Raw genomic sequence first — 18,389 nt, forward strand, 5'->3', positions numbered from 1 at the left:
CCAACCAGGTTAAGACATGGGTTGCAAATGGCGATTCCTATTAGTAGGAATGTGCAATATAAACTTAAAGTGGCCTCAAGATCCTTGACAGAGAGGCTTAACCATTATAAGTTAATGGTACTAGACATGTGACAATCCCACATCTCCATGGTGTGATTTTTGCAACTTGGGAGACCTTGATTTTGATGTGTGACACCCCTTCCTTATTCAAGTCAATTACTACTAATCGCTTGAGCTTGAACATTTAATTTAGGGGTAAAATGTAATGGTGATAGCTTTCTTAGTTGTTGTTTGATTAGAATGAAGTTTATCTGTATATTGAATTTTACTTGCGATTTAATGGGGCAGAGGAGGCTTTTCTTTAGTTCTTTCGTAGGTAAGAGCCTCTTGAGGATCTGGTGCGGCAGTTGATTACATTTTATTACAAACTTTGATTGAAGAAGCCATGTTGACATAACAAAATCCTGGACACCATTAATGAAAGATAATTTTTTTCTCTTTTGGTTGGTAAAGCAGATTATTTATAGCCTAAAAGGAACAGAGAAAATGATGTTTCTCAAATCCAAACCTTTTTTTCCCCCATAATCTTCTCCATTCTAGCATAACTTTTTCCATTTTATGAGCATAGTGCTGCCAACTTCATCTCTTCAACAACACACGACTGACACGTTGTCCTCCTTAATGCCTTGCTGAAGCTCCAACCACCTCCTTTTATCTCTCTTTAGAGGCGCCAAACAACTCCTCCTCATACACCGAAGCAACACATACTAGTGAATTATATTAACTCATATGGTCTATGATTTTGTCTTTTGTAGCTTGACACATATGACTTGAAAATGAACAAAATTATTTTTGTTGAAAGTTTTTAAAGGGATTATATCTTATTAAAATCTGTCCGACTTGTAGTACTGTATTTAAAATTACAAGCCTTATTTTTGTTGGATATACAGTACTATATAAATGATAATTGTTAGATTGCTTTCTACAGTACTTCTACCATTGAGAATGCCTAGGTGGTACTTCTACAATTGATTTAAATATATAATTTCATTTTCTGTTTTTGTATAAAGAAAAAAATAACAAATTCTTTGAGGTTCTCTGTATTTTTATATTTGCGCGTCCCATTCTCTTCTCCAATCTTCTGTATAGACCCATACGAGAAATTTTTGTTTTTTCTGATCTAGCCACATAAATGTATAAAAATATATAAATATACTCGAGTACCCAGATGGAGGTCAAGCTATGGAACAACAAGCACGAGAGAGAAATGTACAATAACTATGCTGAGCTCTATGTTCGTAATATCATCAATTTGTATGTCTACGAAAATGAGTGCTATAAGCACATTTCAAGACATTGGCTTCCACTCTCAAAGACATAGTCCCGAGTATTGAAACGATTTGTAGACACACAAGATGGACTACGTTAATCGCGTTGTCACATCTGGCGTGCCTGGCAAAGTAGAGGACTGTGCTGGGGCAGCCACATCTGCATCTACCTCTGCCGCCACTGTGACTGAGTGTGTACAGAATTTCATTACTGCAAAGGATTATTTGAAGCTGAATATGGTGGCTGTTGATGAAGTGCACCCTTTATTATCAAATATTCAATTACTGCCTTTTTAGTTTTCCAATAAAAACTAATCCAAGTATTAAATAATTATTATCCTGCTTGTGGCCGTTTTTTCTCTCTTGTTAGTGTCGTTGGATTTCGAAAAAGAAATGTTGTATATGTGTGTGTACATATATATATATAAATATCAAACCAATGGAAAACCCTTTTTGAAGATACCCACTAACCAGAGAATATATATTATAAGAAATATATATATATCATTCCCATATATTTTACTCTATTTTAATTTTTTCTTCAGATATTGATATTAATAATATAAATAAAATATGTGCTAATTACGATATTAGTAATCTTTACAAACTATGCGATTCATGCTTTTTTCAATTAGTCAACTCATTTGAAGATCAAGAGCAGAGCACAATAACTCAAAGCTACAAGCCCAATCAGATTCAGAAAAACAAAAAAGACATAAAAATGTGTACCTGCTTCTGCATGTGCTCCCTCTCCATTGTTAGCTGTATAACCATGTCCATCATAACCTCAGTCCTTGAATTAATTTCTTTTGCATTCCTATGTTTTACGTTTTTTACTTGGTCCAAAGATGTCTCCAACTCTTCCATTCTAGACTTGAGGCAATTCAATTCTTTATTTAACTCAAATTTGGTTTCAGATAACGATGTACATTGTTCCTCTGCCCTCTCGGTCTTAGTTTCAGCTCTTGAAACTTTTGACTTTAGGTCTTCAATTAAAGTCTCCATATCACATATTGCAGAGTACAGCATGTTTTGCTGTTCTTGATTTGTTTGCGATGAAGCTTTGGCATTTTGCGATTGGATCTCTTGCTTCCTCAACTGCTTCTCAAGTAGGCTGATCTTCTTTGTGTCGCTATCATTACCTTTGAGAAAATTTAGCTCCTCGGTAAGTTCTAAATTTGATTCTGTTAATTCGCTAACCTTGGCTTCTGTACCTCCGGCCTTACCTTCTGCCTCATAAATTCTTTCTTTTAGTACCTCGATAATGTTTTCTGCCTCATCAAGCTGCTCCTGGCTTGTTTTATAGAAGGAATTTGCACTCTCCAGCTGGAATTCAGTATCTTTCAGTTGTTCCTCAAGTGATTTTACTTTTTCCTTTTAAGATCAGAACTTTTGAAATTATGGTACCATGTTGTGCATTGTTGCTCTCAAGTTTTTCATTTCTTCTTCCAAGCTTGTGTAGCATAACATCTCTAGCACTTAGCTCTTCAATGCAATCTTTAAGTTTAGATTTGAGTTGAACTTTCGTTGCATTGAACCATATAAATGAAACTGAGCAGTATGAAGTCGGCCAAGTAGTTCCTTTGAAATACCCATCAGCACCTCTGCAGCATTTTCTGCCTCTAAAAACCTTCCCCAAACAACATCTGCTGTTTCTTCCATGTGAAAAGCCACCTGTTCAGTGTAATGCAACTTTAATTTCAATTGTTCTTCATTTTGCCTAAGCACTAACAATTGTTCTTCATTGAGAAAGACTTCTCCAGAGTCCTTAGAACATGTCTATGTTGTAAGGTAGTCTGCTTTTTCCATGTCGCACAACTGTCAAACAGTTGATCATTTCCTGAGAGCTCCACTACCTCGTCCTTTTTTCCTGTCAACAAGAACATCCATGGCAAAAGTGAAAAATCAGAAAGTAAAAATATCATAGTTATTATGCAAACTCATGGTCCATAGAAAAAATAATTTACAACTTACTTTTCTCGTCCTTGAAATATGAAAATGATCTTTGTAATTCAGCCAATTGCATCTTGATTTCCAAGAACTGCTCTTGAGAATGTCTTAATGACTCTTCAGAATCATGCAAAGTTTCTTCCATTATAACAAATAGCTCTTTCGAGTGTCTGCATGAAGATATCTTATGACTGGCATAAAATATATGTGCTCTGAGTGCATCCAAGAATCTGCTAAACTCTTGTAACTCAGAATCTAAAATTCCAGATAAAAGATCAAATACTAGTGCCTTCTCAACTGATATTTCCAAGCTAAGGCTATCACCCATGGCCATTGCTTCTAGATCATTATTCCAAACCAATAGATGCATCAAAAGCAAATGCAAGTTTACCAACTTCTCAGAAGAATATGATAGGTCGAAGTCTACTGCTGCTAAAAATTTCATAGCATCATCTGCAGGCTGCATTTTCATACCATTTTTTTGTACCTCTTCATGTAAATTAACTTTGTCTAACTCTTCATGGTTGGTATATAGAACACCAACGGTTAAGTCATCCATTCCTGTGGTTTTATTCTTCAATGAAACAAAAAACATAGGGAAAGAAAAGAATAAATGTCAGCTTTGGTTTTATTCTTTCCTCATTTAAAACTTTCTTGGTTATGAATTCCACATACCAACCTCTGAAAGGATAAATGGGAAAGAAAAATTCAAAGCAAAACAAGCAAAAGGTGAAACAGTTAGGCACTAAACACAAAATGCAACTTCAACCAATAAATAACACACAACTAAGCCTCATACCAATCAAATTTGGAACTGAAAACTGATTTCCATCATAAAAAATGAAACATCAGTATCCAATACTAAAGCAACGGGAGGGATTCAATTTATGAATTCTTAATCTACTACCCATTAGTTCAGATCTATTTGCAACATTGAATATCTCTAAATAACCACAAAATGACTAAATTCACACAAAATTAAATTCATCATGTGTAGTTTAGAATCAACAATTAGTTTAGTTTCATATTGAGAACATTAGAAGTTTCACGTACTTATTCTCTATTCCTTTTAGCAATGAAAATTAGGAACTACATTCTCTCCTCTCACAAAATTACCTCTAGACTTTTCGATTTTAGCTTTAAGTGCACTGTGATGTGCTCAAGAATTACCGCTTCTCGGTGAGATAAATATTTCATTTTTGACTGGAATTTAAATGATAGAATCACTTAGCTTCTACTCACCAATGTCTTGTAAGACATTTAGTGAATTTTGATTTTAAACAAGTGAAAATGAACCCATATATGATTGCATTGAAGAGTGAGTCAGAATCACAATGAAGAAAACCACAAATATTAATTGGAAGAAAAGTCCCAAGTAAGTTGAATCTTTGAAGCAAATTGATAGAAGGTGCAGCAGCTCCATAAGAAAGCATATAGTTCAACTCCATCATTATCCTGAACTAAAAACAAACAGAACTTGTTTTGGCAAGAGCTTGGGAAAAGATGATAGATCTAATTCTTCTACTCCACAATAAGAAGCATCCACCAATATATACAGTATGAACATGAAACGTGCAATTTTTTGCAACAAAGCATGCTATTGGGAGGGGAATGCAAAGATAAAAATCAAAGGTACCCAACAACCTAAAACAACAAAAACCAGTCAGCTAGGCGATAGTACCTGGCCCAAACTCTCAATCGAAGATGAAAGATCATGTATTGCAGACTCAATATCCTTCGAGAGTGACAAACCCAGACGAGCTGCAATCCTTAAGCCTCGCAGAATCCTTGCTTCATGACCAGAATTTCACACAAAGTGTTCAGTTATGTGTGATGTTAAATTTATCCACTCTATCAAATACCATGGGCTTACCGTGACATGTGAAAAAAAAAGCCCACGGGCTCACTGTAACAGAAGAAAAAAAAAACGTACACACACGCACACACATACAAGCACCTACCACAATCCTCTTTGAATGAAAAATGAGCAGGTACAAGTGTCTGGAGCTGAAACCAAATCATCAAACAACAGGTCAAAACAAGAAAAGCAGCAGTTATCTTCAAGCAGCAAGGAGAATCATACAAGCTAAGGGAGAAACCTTTAAAGACTTTATGTCTGCCATCCCATTGGTGTAGTCATAGATTTTATTCGAAAAGGGATCAAAGAATAAACTGGCTCGAAAAACACAATCCTCAACCACGTTAGAGGCATTGGAAGAAGTTTGGGATCAGATTTAAGAATAAACATAGAGATAAACGTGTTTCTGTTAGAAGAAGCAAATAAAGAAAAAAAGATATGGGAGATACAAATACACATAAATAATACCTATTAATTGTGAAGTCCCTGTGCATGCTGTTCTTCCAGCGGATGAAGTCTTTTTCATCACAGCCTCTAGGCAGTTGAGATAAAATAACATTGTCTTTTCTTTTGGTATTCTGCGCTACTGTATCAAAACTGGATACCTATCATGAAAGAGTTGCGAAAAAAGAGAACCGTATTCTTAATTCAAGAAAGGATAGTTGGTCCATCAATTTGGACAATTCTTCCATTGGTAATCACCCAAATAACAAGAAACAAATAATAAATTCCACAAACTCACCTCAACTACAGAATCCTTTATTCTTACTCTGCACATAGGAAATCGTCTTCCCACAATGAGAGAGTGATGAAACTGCTTCTTGATCTATGACAAAATTACATTAAAACCATTTAATTACAATGGATACAAACTGCATTACCAATTATATTAAGATGAGAGAAGTAGGGGGTAGGAGGAGGAAGAATGTTGTGTGAACCGTGGCACAAAACCTGCTTAAGATTAGCAGTGGTAATCACATCAAAATCTTTTGGCACCTTTTTTAGCAGCAAATCCCTCACACATCCACCAACTTAATAGGCCTCAAAACCTGAATTAGTAGCAGAAGCCATCATTATGAATGACACATCATTGACAATGATAATTTCCTTATGACAAGCATATGAGTGAAAATCATTTAAAGATCTTCTTCAAAACATGCTTTAACCAAAAACATATGTAGTGAAACCAAAAACATAGGATCACATTGCTGCTCACCCAGGAATTCAATTTACAACTCATTATAGGAATTTAGGATTCTCTTTTAAGTAATCCTTTTGGCATTCAAGTATCTTCTTACTATACTGTCCACTTAAATCTTCTATTTGCTTATTTGTTTCTTTTTCTTTCATACTTTATCAAAGCACATTTTTTTTTATTAATTTTATAAAGATAATAGGTAGCACCATTTGGGCTGCAAGATATCCTTCTTCATGTCTTTTGTGCAATGAGAAATGTATGAGAAGCAGAAATTAAACTAAACAATATGAAGCTAACCAAAGTAGTTCATTTAAAATACCTATCAGCACCTCCATAGCATTTTCTGCCTCTAAAAACTTCCCCAAACAACTTCTGTTGCTTCTTCCATGCGAAAAGCCACCTGTTCAATGTAATGCAACTTTAATTTTAATTATTCTTCATTTTGCCTAAACACTGATAATTTTTTCTCAAGATATAGCTCTCTTGAGAAAGCTTCTCCAGCATCCTTTTAATATGTCCATGTTGTAAGGTTTGTCTGCTTTTTCGATGTCACACAACTGTCAAACAACTGATCATTTACTGAGAGCTCCATTACCATGTTCTTTTTGCCTGTCAACAAGAGCATCCAAGACAAAAGTGAAAGATGAGAAAGTAAAAGTATCATTGTTATTATGCAAACTCTTGGTCTATAGAAAAAGTTATTTACAACTTACTTTTCTTATCTTTGAAATATGAAAATAATCTTTATAAGTCAGCTAATTGCATCTTGATTTCTAGGAACTGTTCTTGAGAATGTCTTAAAAACTTTGCATAGTCTTCAACTATCTTCCATTATAACAAATAGTTCTTTCTACTGTCTGCATGAAGATATTTTCATATTTCAAGCTGTGCTCTGGGTGTATCCTAGAATCTGCCAAACTCTTGTAATTTAGAATCTAAAATTCCAGATAAAAGTTTAAATACTAGTACCATCTCGATGGATTTTTCGAAGCTAAAGCTATCACCAGTGGCATTGCTTCTAGATCATTATTCCAAACCAATAGATGCAGCAAAAGCACATGCAAGTTTACCAACTTCTCAGAAGAATATGTCAGGTCAACGTCTACTGTTGCTAAAAATTCATAGCATCATCTGCCGATTGTATGTTTGTCTAACTCTTCATGTAAATTAACTTTGTCTAACTCTTCATGGTTGGTATGTAGAACATCAGCGGTAAAGTCATCCATTCCTTTGGTTTTATTCTTCAGTGAAGCGAAAAATGAGAGGGAAAGAAAAGAAAAAATGTCAGCATTGGTTCTATTCTTTCCTTATTTTAGTACGTTAATAATTTTTTAAAAAATAAAAAATATATGTATAAACAGAATACAACTGGCAAACCCTGACAGATGACAATAAGCCTACTGTTTGGAGACATTTATAGCATCTGACAATTTCTCCTGTACCTGGCCTGTCAAAGAGGAAGAACTGACACTCATTAAAAAAAGAGAAAAGAAGAAAAGACTCTCTTCTCTCCTCCGTCCCCTACAAAATTCTCTTCTCTTTATTTTTTTTCTCAAAAATCACGCCACTGTCTACTTGACTTTGGCTCCATTTATAGTTGAAATCATTCACCAACTTGAACACGCCATCTTCTTTTCTTCACTGGGCTCTTCATCTCGAACACACCATCTTCTGCCTCCTGCCTCATCTGCTCACTGCCACCGGCAAAGGATAAAGAAAATCTAACCCCCTTGCCTCTTTCACTCTCTCTTCTCTGATTCATTCACCTCCAAGCCTGATAATTTGATATAATGGAAGAACATCTCTGCCGGGCCCCCGACCATTTATCTTGAATAATCTTGACGCTCTAAACTTCCACCATTAAAACCTTCACTTTTACACTGATGATGTCAATCCCTTTTCTCAACATCCTTCGCTTTTCAAATAAATTGTTCCCATCGAAACTTCAATTCAAAGGTTTCTGTTTTTCTTTGTCTTCTCAGTTCTTGTTTTGTTGTTTCTTATATTTATTGGCTTATAATAAATTTAAAATTTCTTTTTGTGTTGTTAGGTGTTTAGAAGGGGATTAGATTTGATGGGACAATGGTGGATATGGGGGTGAAGTGGGCAAGATGGAGAATGGTGAGATGGTTGTGGAGACAAGCATTACGCGTACCTTGACCACATAAAGAATGGAACTTGGGCCAAAGAAAATGGACTAAATGACAGCATTCCATATTCAGAAGGGAGTCATGATCAGCTATTACAATTGGTGGTTGAACTGAAACTTCAGAATGAGGTGTTGAAGTATCAGTTTAATGGATTGAAAAATCTTCAAGCAGAACATACTAGGGCTCTCCCAAAAAGTGTGGCAGGTGGGGAGGAAAGAGGTGACTCTGTGGAGGTGAAAGATCTCCTTGAAAAGGTAGAATCTTTGAGTAGGGAGCTTCAGGAAGAAAAACAAACACGAACTGCAGCAGAGGAGGCTCTGAAGCATCTTCGAGAGGCACACCCGGAGGCAGATGCTAAAGTCCAGGAACTATCTACCAAACTTGCTGAAGGTTTGATGCCCAACAATTTAATAGTGAAATGTTACTTTCTTTTGATATGCAATGGAGGATTTACTTTATATGCTAATAATGATGCATCCTCCTCAAACAAAACTTAATTTGACAATCATGGCTGGCATTGGATGTTTGAGGACTTTTAGTCTTGTCACTTCCCTAAAAGAAGGACCATCACTTAGTTTACCTTTCTTGACCACAGTTTATTTCCTCCGAACATATGAAGTTCATCAGGAAGTATTTACTCTCTCACATCTGAATATGATGATGTTCTTCGTGTAGCTCAACAGAAATTGGATCAAGAAATAATAGAGCGTGAAGATAAGTATGCTGATCTTGACTCAAAATTTAGCAGGCTTCACAAACAAGCAAGACAGCGCATTCAAGACATTCAAAAGGTGAATTCTAACTCTAGTTTTTTCCCTTATTTGCACTTCATAGCTATTTTAAATTACCCATGGAATATCTTGTTCTATTTTGAGGTAAATTACCATAATGAACTTGTCTGGACAATGTTGACGTTTATGTTGGTTTTCTGGTTTTTAACTTAATGGCTAGATTGGAATATTCTCATTTGTGATTGGGTTCCTATTGACATTTTTGAAAGAGCCTTAATTAGTTGAATGAAAGTAATAAACCACCATGTTTCTGTCGCTGAACATTAAAAATGAACATATAAAAGCATGTTATCTATATTATGTTTAAAACCGTATATGAATATAGTTTAATTATTTTTTGGAGACTTTCATTCTAGGAAAAAGATGATCTTGAGGCCCGATTTCATGAAGTGAACGAAGCAGCTGAACGAGCATCATCTCAACAGTCCACTCTGCAGCAAGAGCTGGAGCGCACACGGCAGCAAGCAAATGAAGCATTGAAAGCAATGGATGTAGAGAGGCAGCAAGTAAGAAGCAGAAACAATAAGTAAAACCTCAAACGTGTGATTGATAATGGTTCTTTAAGTGGACATCTTATTGATTTTGTCTCAATCCTGCTCTAGAACTTGGGTTGATGCTTTCACTGCTACGATTTCCATGTCTTAGTCATGCTCTGATAAAGCTGTTTCAATATTCTCTTCTAGAATGTGATCTTTTTTATTATATGCTTTATTTTTTTGAAAAAAAATATTTGCTTTGGCATTTTAGTCATACCATTTTCATACAGATTCCGGGACAACATTGAAGAACTGCGTCTCACTGCAACCTAAAGAACATGCTCTCGAGGCATTACAGCAGTCGCTTTTGGAGAAGGAACAGGTATTAGATAGTTATGCTCATTCAGATGCTAATTTACTGTAGCATTATTAGTTTTTTATAATTACAGGACTTGAATGAGACCATTCATTCAAAGTTAAGCTGTTGGATTACGCCAACCCTGTATGTCATCTTGCATGTGTTTATGCATATGAGTAACTCTGCATTTATCATTTTATTTGTGGTCGTTTAGCAGATGATTAGACTTTCATTTTTTAACTTTCGAAAAAAGTTGAAATTTAATGTTCTTTTGAAAGATGAAAATTGAATCTTTTGTCTGCTTGTATGTGTTTATTCATGCATGTATTTTTTCATACATTTTTACTTTTTTAAAAAAACTCAAATCCATCTTACAACTACAAACAACTCTAACATACAGTTGAAAATGATTATATTCCTGTACATGATGAAAGTTGTATTGCTGTGGCATCTTTTCTTGGTAGTTTCCTACTTGTTTCACTTTATGTTTCTTCAAATTTATGCACCTACTTTTTCAAATTGTTTTTCAAATCCATCTTACAACCTCAAACAACTCTAAGATACAGTAGAAACATATTCCCTAAACGATGAAAGTTGAATTGTTGTGGCATCTTTTCTTGATATTTACCTACTGGATTCATTTTATGTTTGTCAAAATTTATTCTTCCAATTGTTATTGTTACTAATTGGACCAGAATCATGTTGTAATTTTTGGTTCACTTCATAACATATATAGATTTACTATGTACATCATGTGGCTGTGAAGAATGTCTAAGGTGTTGCCATCATGTTATGGTGTTCACATTTCAGGTTTTGGAAGACATGCGAGGTCTATTGCAAGCTGCAGTTGCTGAGATATCTGCTAGACATCAAAAGGTAATCCAGCACTAACATGCAGCGATTTGGTTCTTAAAGAATTGATCTTCCTCCCACCCCATATTTCCTTTTTTTCTTTATCTTCTATCTCATATTGCAAGATTGATGATTTACCTATTTCTTTGATCGATTTTATGCGGTGTCATCAAAGAACATAATAGGATAACCATTTAATACAAACAATCATGTAATACATAATTATTTAAGTAATCTAATATAATTACCTAAATAATCTTATGTTATTTATAATTATGTTGACTAGCAATTGACTATCAATTGCTCTCTTGGTGATCTTGCTTTTTGGTCCTCAAATTATAGTTGAAGTAAACTGTAAAATATGTGGTTTATTATTAATCTTATTGATTTGTTTTCCAATATTTTTGTGTGGCTCTAGGATAAAGGTCAACTCCCCTCGAAATTTTTTTTTATCTTACTATTTCTAGTCAATGAAGGATTCATTGGAGTATCTGTACAAAATTATTTTGGGTTTTTAAACAATCTCATCTGAGAGGGATTTTTTGCTCAATGTTGTTCCATGTTTTTTAGTTGGTAGTAACTTTTAGAGTTTCAATCATGTGTTTATGCACTTTTTTTCCTTGAATCTTTTTTATTATTCTGAAATATATTTTATTCTTATATTTTCGGATAAAACTTTAGTTCTTTCATGTTATTTTTATCTTCTTCTTTATATGCTATAAATTTCAACTACTTTTGAAGGAAATAAAATATCAGCAGTAGGATAGCAGAGAGGAGGAAGAGTGGAAGTCATAATAATTGTAATTGGTAATGCTCAGGTTTTTACAAACAGTACATTTGTACGTATAGATTGTATATACTTACAGCGGTAACTTTCTTGAAGAGAGAAGAGAAGATAAAGAGAAGGAAATAAAATATATTTTTTTAGAAAAAAAGTGGTCACTATCAAGCAGTGAATGGTGTATAGAAAACACTGCAATAAACCTTGCTTTTACTCTCTCTCTATATATATTTAATGCATCTGACAATTTCTCATGCACTAGGAAAAATCGACGCATAAAAGAAAAAGAAAAAAAAGGACGAAAAGGCTCTCCTCTGTTGCCCCCAAAATTGAAATCTCTGATAATTTGAAATGCCATCTTCTCTTTATTTTTTCTCAAAAATCGTGGCACTTTCCACTTAGACTTTGGCTACATTTATAGCTGAAATCATTGCAAACCTGAACACAACATCTTCTTTTCCTCACGCTGCTCTTCATCTCGAACACGCCATCTTTCTGCCTTCCGCCTCACCCTAGAGATGTGAAGAAAATCTATCTCCTCCATCATTTCATATTTCTGCCTTCCGCCTCACCCAAGAGATGTGAAGAAAATCTATCTCCTCCATCGTTTCACTTTCTCCTCTTACCGTTTCCCTCCAAGCCCCAACATGAAATCTGATAATTTGAAACACCAAAAAGAATAACCCCCCCCCCGGCCATTTTTCTTCAATGATCTTGACAATCTAAACTTCCACTATTAAGTTTTTCATTTTCTACACCCGACGATGCCAATCGCTTTTCTCAACATCCTTCGCTCTTCTCCGCTTGGTTCCCCTCAAAACTTCAGTTCAAAGGTTTTTATATTTTCTTCATCTTCTCGTTATCTCTCAATGGCTTGTTCTGTTGTTTCTTATATTTATAAACTTATTATTATTTTTAAAACATTTCTTTATGTGTCGTTTGGTTGCCAAGGGGATTTGATGGGTCAGTTTGAACTGGAGAAGATGGGGAACGGTGATGCGGTTCTGGAAACAAGGTTACGCGTACCTTGCCTGCGACAGTTACGCTCGAGAGCGGGCCTGATAACATCAAGGAAACTTGGGGGGGAGTTGAAGCTCAATCCTCCATTTTCTCATGAGATATCAGGTGCACCTCATTATGCATGTAGAGTTGACTGTTGATTTTTATTTTTTTTTTTGTTCTTGCAAAATATCTCCTTTTAGGTATGTGGGTATGTGATCATAATTTTAATTTGTTTCAAACCGGCAAGAAGTGATTCATTTTATTTTGCAGTGAAAAGCATGCTTTAATTTTCCATAAATGTGAAATGAGTAGCTAAAATTATTTTTTTTTTTTGATGAAAAAATTTTAAAATTCGATGTAGGAGAGAAATAGTAGTTTTAATGAGGATACTACTAATTTTATATTAATAAATTATTAAGTGAAATTTTAAAATAAAATATAATATTAACTTATTTTTTATACATTTATATTTATGATAAGTCGTTAAAACAATATTTATTTAGATTTAAAAAATTATAATAATTTAAATTTTGTTAATATTTATTTATTTTTAACATTTTATCATTTTATTATTAATTTTATAAAATATTAATTAAATATATTAGAATAGTGCATAGTAAAAATATTTGTATAGTAAGTTTTGGTAAATAATTTACCTTCAATTTAGTTTACTAAAAGTTATTTTAAAATGACACCAAATAAGTCATTCGCTCCCTTTCATAAAATAGAATGTGTCCGTGTATGCCCTAAAAGAACATAATTAGGATAATCATGTAACACTAAGAAACAAACAACCATGTGTTAGGGGTGGAGAAACATATTGTAATACAAATATAAATTCTTATTTTTTATTTCGAAAGTTTTTTAAATTTGATTTATAAAACTATATTTTTTATTAATTCATAGACTAGTTGTATTTATCATTGATATATAAAATTTTTAATTTTTTAATAAGTTAATGAAAACGTTGAGTAAAGTGTGGAATGTAATATAGGATATTTATAGAGAAAATGCTCAGATGGATAGTGCAAGCAATTATTTCCTTAAGATTCTTAGAAAAACTAGGCATCATTTTCACAATTCATTTTCTTGAATGTCTTTTATCACTAGATACCCAGATAATCGAAGGTTGACGCCATGATTAATTTTTATATTTTACACTTTATATGATGATAATAACAGAAGTTACAAATGCTTGATTTTTTTTGGATTTCGTTATCCCATAGGCATTCAATCCCCAGTTAGCTAAAAATAATTCGCATGTATTTCATAAACTTACAAGCTTACTCCTTTGAAGCTGTTATAAGGAAATTCAAGTTATCTGTCTATGTTGACTATCAGCAGGATGATGGCAGTGAAATCAGTGGCTCTCGCCTGGTGATCTTGCTGATATCAATGCTCTTTAGTCCTCACTTTATAGTTGAAGAAATGCATTCGTCTTGATTTCACGGTAACATATGTGTTTTGTCATTTATTGTTCTTGATTTGATGTGTATCTAATTGGTGTTTTTCTCCCCAATATTTTTGTGTGGCTCTATGATAAAGGTCATCACCCATCTGCAAACTTGTATTACATGTTCAATGAGCGCCCATTTGGTTTTCATCGAGCATCGCAGTTTCAAGTCTCTGCCTTTTGTGAGTCTTCATAATCCTTTAATTTCCAGATTTTGAATATTACAGAAAATATTGTATTTATTTCTTGTTTTATGATTTTTACATCATATTCTAGAGCTATACTTCACATGCTTAAATTTGTTAAGACCTTCTGGAAATCTTACAAGATTCGAGAATGTGGAGGTAGATAAATATAATGAAAAGACTTGATAATTGATATAAGTTGAAAGAACTGAATAAACTAAGAAGTTTAGAACCAAGAATTCTAGTAGATAAAGAATTAATTCAAATAGAAAGAAACAAAAATGTGTATAAATTATCTCGTCATAGAAAATTCAAGAAATCTAGAAAAGAGAAATTTAATTTTTTAGGGTTTAGGATTGAGGATTACCATATGAATATTAGGTATTTTGTTCCCAATAGAGTTTGTTTTCTTTTCTTTTATGTTTCAACAAATAGAAATAATTTATCTGTTATTCTCATCGTTTTTGTAAATTTTTTTACTATGTATATTAGTCATAATGGAATAAAATTATTTTATTTTTATATTATGTAACGCAGAATATTTTCGTTTTGTTAGAATAAATGAATAAAATAAATAAAATAATAAGCCTTTTATCATTTGAAAAAAGCAAATAGGTACCATCTTGACATTAATAATGACTATCCCTTAAACGGCCTCATGCATCTTTTTAAGCCTATATTTCATTCTCCAAATCTTCTTGGAACTAAGCTGTTAATTTTGCCAGTTCGGTGTTTAGAATCATTCATTAAATTGTTTGAGTGCTGTTTTCCACTTTGACTAGAAAACGTTCTTCTGTGCTGTATACTTATCATAGAAGCATTGGATTTTTGCTCTGGTGTGGTCAATAACACTTGACTTCTTTAATAGGATTCAAAAAAAATTTTGTTAAGAAAGCTTCCCCTGAAAATGTAAGAAAGAATTGAGATAAACCGAGAAATGATTAAATAAGAAATAATCCTCCATCTTCTTCTCATGGGATTAGAATATTTCAGGTGCTCCTCATTTATGCATATAAAGTTGACTGTTGATATTTTTTTTTTTTCTCTCGGGCAAAATATCTCTTTTTGGCTGTGCGGGTATGTGATCATAGTTTTAATTTATCTCGTATTTTTTATTTTTATTTTGAAGTCAAGTAAATTTAATTTATAAAACTTAGTAAACCTATTTTTAGGAGGAGCAAAGTGTGGAAGACAATATAAGATAATTTCTAGAGCATATGCAAACAATTATTCACTTCATTTTCTTGATTATCTTTTATTATTAAGTACCATCAGACTGGTTTTCATATTTTACACTTGATATAAATATAATAGTAGAAGTTGCTAATATGTGCTTGAAGAATGCATCTGTCTTGGTTTGATAGTAAAATGTGGTTTTAATTTTTATTGTTCTCAATTTTGGTATCTATATGTAATTGATCTTTTTTTCCAATATTGTTATGTGGCTCCAGGATAAAGGTCATCTCCTCTATTGTATTCATCCTCATGCAACCTCTATTACATGCTTTTATGAGGATTACATCATCGGGTAGTAATTTTAAATCTTCTGCACCATGTAAGTGCAGTTTTTAATGTTAATGAAAGTATTGCATTTATTTTTTTTTCAATATTTTTTGCATCATATTTTAAAACTATATTAGGGGAATGTGGATGTCTTGTCATGTGTCAATAAATAAAATAGAAAGAACAAAATATAAAAAATAAAATTTAAGAAACAAGAAAATAAATAAAATAAAAAGAACAAAAAATATTAAGGAATAAAAAAATAACATATTGTCCTATCAAATAAATAGTAAAAATTAAATAATTTTAAATAATATCTAATAATATTTTCAAAGTGATAAAAAATCTAGACTGCATGTTCTCATTGATCTGTCTTTTAATTTGTGCATATGTATCCAAGCAGTTAGAAGATCTAGAGCACGAATATGAGAAGAAATGCGGAATACTAGTACCATCTGTAGAATTTGCAGAAAAATCTGTCATGACAAAAGTTCTGGTTTTCGGGGGGAAAAGCCAGCTAGTCAGCGTGTAGATTTTAATTATTTTATTTTATTTTTATCCACTATGTTTGTATATGTGGAGAAGAATCTGTGTATCCGATGGTGATTTCAGTATTATCAACTGAACGATTTTAGCAGTGCGCATGCTGCGTCAATGCATATAACATTTGTGAAATCTTTTAATTGATAATGGAGAGATCCATCTGGTCCGTCCTTTTTTTGTAAATTTTTCTTTTTGTTGAATGCCCAAGTATTCCCTAATTATTTTATCAAGACATTTCCATAATTTTACACATTCGCAAGAAAATTAATTTGTTGGAAGTTTAAACAACTTCAACTGCTTTTGAAATAAAGAAAATATAGGCGGTAGGATAGTAATAATAATGGTACTTTTGACAGTGCATTTGTATTGTATAGACTAACAGAGAAGGAAAGAAAATAATTATTTTTTCCTAGAAAAAGAAATGAAATCACCATCAAGCATTTAATGGTTTATAGAAAAGAAGTGACGTCACCGTCAACCAGTAAATTAGTATATATATATATATATGTATATATAGAGACCTGCACAAGCAAGCTGTGAAATGCTCAGTCTCTGTTTTCGTAATACCTTAATAGGACAGACCACCTTTTTTTTTTTCTCGTATCTATCACTGTAGTAAACCTTTCTATTACTCACTCTCCCTATATTTTCAATGCATCTGACAATTTTTCCGGCACCTGGGGAAAGAGGAAGAGCTGACACATAAAAGAAATAGAAAAAAATGATGAAAAGACTCTCCTCATATCCGTTGCCCTCCAAAATTGAAATCTGAAAACTTAAGACGCCATCTTCTCACTTCAGCTACGTTTATAGCTGAAATCACTGGCAAACTCGAACACACCATCTTTTCTTCTTCAAGCAGCTCTTCATCTTGAACACACCATCTTCTGCCTCCCGCCTCATCTGCTCATTGCTACGTTATAAAGATGAAGAAAATCTAACCCCCTTCCGTCATTCACTTTCTCTTCTCTTATCCTTGAAATCTGAAAACTTAAGACGCCATCTTCTCTTTATTTTTTCTCAAAAATCTTGCCACTTTCCACTTTCCACTTGACTTCGGCTACGTTTATAGCTGAAATCACTGGCAAACTCGAACACACCATCTTTTTTTCTTCAAGCAGCTCTTCATCTTGAACACACCATCTTCTGCCTCCCGCCTCATCTGCTCATTGCTACGTTATAAATCTGATAGAAAATCTAACCCCCTTCCGTCATTCACTTTCTCTTCTCTTATCCTTGAAATCTGAAAACTTAAGACGCCATCTTCTCTTTATTTTTTCTCAAAAATCTTGCCACTTTCCACTTTCCACTTGACTTCGGCTACGTTTATACCTGAAATCACTAGCAAACTCGAACACACCATCTTTTTTTCTTCAAGCAGCTCCTCATCTTGAACACACCATCTTCTGCCTCCCGCCTCATCTGCTCATTGCTACGTTATAAATCTGATAAATTGAAACACCAAAAAGAACACCCCCGCTGGCCCATGGATCATTACAATCTTCAATTTCTACACTCCATGATGCCAATCACATTTCTCAACAACCTTCGCTTTTCTCCTTGGTTCCCCTGAAAACCTCAATCTAAAGGTTTTTATTTTATTTTATTTTCTTTGTATTCTTGTTATTTTTTTAAAATTTATTAACTCGTTATTTTTTTAAAATTCTTTTTATGTTGTTTGGTTATCAAAGGGATATGTTTGAACTGGGAAAGATGGAGAACGGTGATGTGGTTGTGGAGACAAGGTTACGCGTGCCTCGTCTGCGACATTGACGCTTGAGAGCGAGCTTGATAACATCAAGGAAGCTCAGTGGGAGTGAAGCTTAATCCTCCATCTTCTCATGGGATCATAAGATTTCAGGTGCACTCATTATGCATATAGAGTTGACTGTTGATTTTGTTTTCTTATAAAATATCTCCTTTTGGCTATGTGGGTATGTGATAATAGTTTTAATTTATTT

The 18,389-nt window shown here is 33.5% G+C and overlaps 3 protein-coding genes across 3 annotated transcripts; 1 reads left to right on the forward strand and 2 right to left on the reverse strand.

Moving 5' to 3' along the window:
* Nucleotides 1-1,882: 1,882 nt before the first annotated feature.
* On the reverse strand, nucleotides 1,883-6,186 carry LOC110810897 (WPP domain-interacting tail-anchored protein 1-like). The gene is made up of 8 exons (XM_022037216.2): nucleotides 6,088-6,186; nucleotides 5,879-5,962; nucleotides 5,605-5,741; nucleotides 5,378-5,450; nucleotides 5,240-5,285; nucleotides 4,960-5,069; nucleotides 3,303-3,852; nucleotides 1,883-3,198 (listed from the first exon to the last, which is right to left on the reverse strand). Exons 2-8 carry the CDS (start codon nucleotides 5,912-5,914, stop codon nucleotides 3,056-3,058), a joined length of 1,095 nt encoding a protein of 364 aa, XP_021892908.2. The 5' UTR covers nucleotides 5,915-5,962; nucleotides 6,088-6,186; the 3' UTR covers nucleotides 1,883-3,055.
* Nucleotides 2,001-2,990, reverse strand: LOC148269034 (WPP domain-interacting tail-anchored protein 2-like). The gene is made up of 3 exons (XM_088212297.1): nucleotides 2,931-2,990; nucleotides 2,058-2,702; nucleotides 2,001-2,006 (listed from the first exon to the last, which is right to left on the reverse strand). The coding sequence occupies exons 1-3, from the start codon at nucleotides 2,988-2,990 to the stop codon at nucleotides 2,001-2,003; spliced, it is 711 nt and encodes a 236-aa protein (XP_088068423.1).
* Nucleotides 6,187-8,220: 2,034 nt separating the features above from the next.
* LOC110810907 (uncharacterized) lies at nucleotides 8,221-16,611 on the forward strand. The gene is made up of 12 exons (XM_088212298.1): nucleotides 8,221-8,290; nucleotides 8,461-8,874; nucleotides 9,160-9,275; nucleotides 9,632-9,801; nucleotides 10,042-10,133; nucleotides 10,920-10,985; nucleotides 12,005-12,575; nucleotides 12,694-12,867; nucleotides 14,086-14,194; nucleotides 14,290-14,379; nucleotides 15,834-15,937; nucleotides 16,289-16,611. The coding sequence occupies exons 1-5, from the start codon at nucleotides 8,221-8,223 to the stop codon at nucleotides 10,082-10,084; spliced, it is 813 nt and encodes a 270-aa protein (XP_088068424.1). The 3' UTR covers nucleotides 10,085-10,133; nucleotides 10,920-10,985; nucleotides 12,005-12,575; nucleotides 12,694-12,867; nucleotides 14,086-14,194; nucleotides 14,290-14,379; nucleotides 15,834-15,937; nucleotides 16,289-16,611.
* Nucleotides 16,612-18,389: the final 1,778 nt, after the last annotated feature.

The sequence above is a fragment of the Carica papaya genome, chromosome 2, assembly GCF_054855325.1.
Source record: "Carica papaya isolate Zhongbai chromosome 2, ASM5485532v1, whole genome shotgun sequence".
NCBI classification, from domain to species: domain Eukaryota; kingdom Viridiplantae; phylum Streptophyta; class Magnoliopsida; order Brassicales; family Caricaceae; genus Carica; species Carica papaya.

What these genes read in the sequence shown, in the direction of transcription:
- LOC110810897 (XM_022037216.2), bottom strand. Translation starts at nt 5,914, where the DNA reads ATGTGCAGAGTAAGAATAAAGGATTCTGTAGTTGAG. An exon ending in AGGGACTTCACAATTAATAG is followed by an intron (nt 5,451 to 5,604) that starts GTATTATTTATG and finishes TTTTCGAGCCAG; the next exon opens with TTTATTCTTTGATCCCTTTT. An exon ending in TTCATTCAAAGAGGATTGTG is followed by an intron (nt 5,070 to 5,239) that starts GTAGGTGCTTGT and finishes CTGGTCATGAAG; the next exon opens with CAAGGATTCTGCGAGGCTTA.
- LOC148269034 (XM_088212297.1), bottom strand. Translation starts at nt 2,990, where the DNA reads ATGGAAGAAACAGCAGATGTTGTTTGGGGAAGGTTTTTAGAGGCAGAA. An exon ending in AGGCAGAAAATGCTGCAGAG is followed by an intron (nt 2,703 to 2,930) that starts GTGCTGATGGGT and finishes TGATCTTAAAAG; the next exon opens with GAAAAAGTAAAATCACTTGA.
- LOC110810907 (XM_088212298.1), top strand. Translation starts at nt 8,221, where the DNA reads ATGTCAATCCCTTTTCTCAACATCCTTCGCTTTTCAAATAAATTGTTC. An exon ending in ATCTACCAAACTTGCTGAAG is followed by an intron (nt 8,875 to 9,159) that starts GTTTGATGCCCA and finishes TTCTTCGTGTAG; the next exon opens with CTCAACAGAAATTGGATCAA. An exon ending in GTAAGAAGCAGAAACAATAA is followed by an intron (nt 9,802 to 10,041) that starts GTAAAACCTCAA and finishes ATTTTCATACAG; the next exon opens with ATTCCGGGACAACATTGAAG.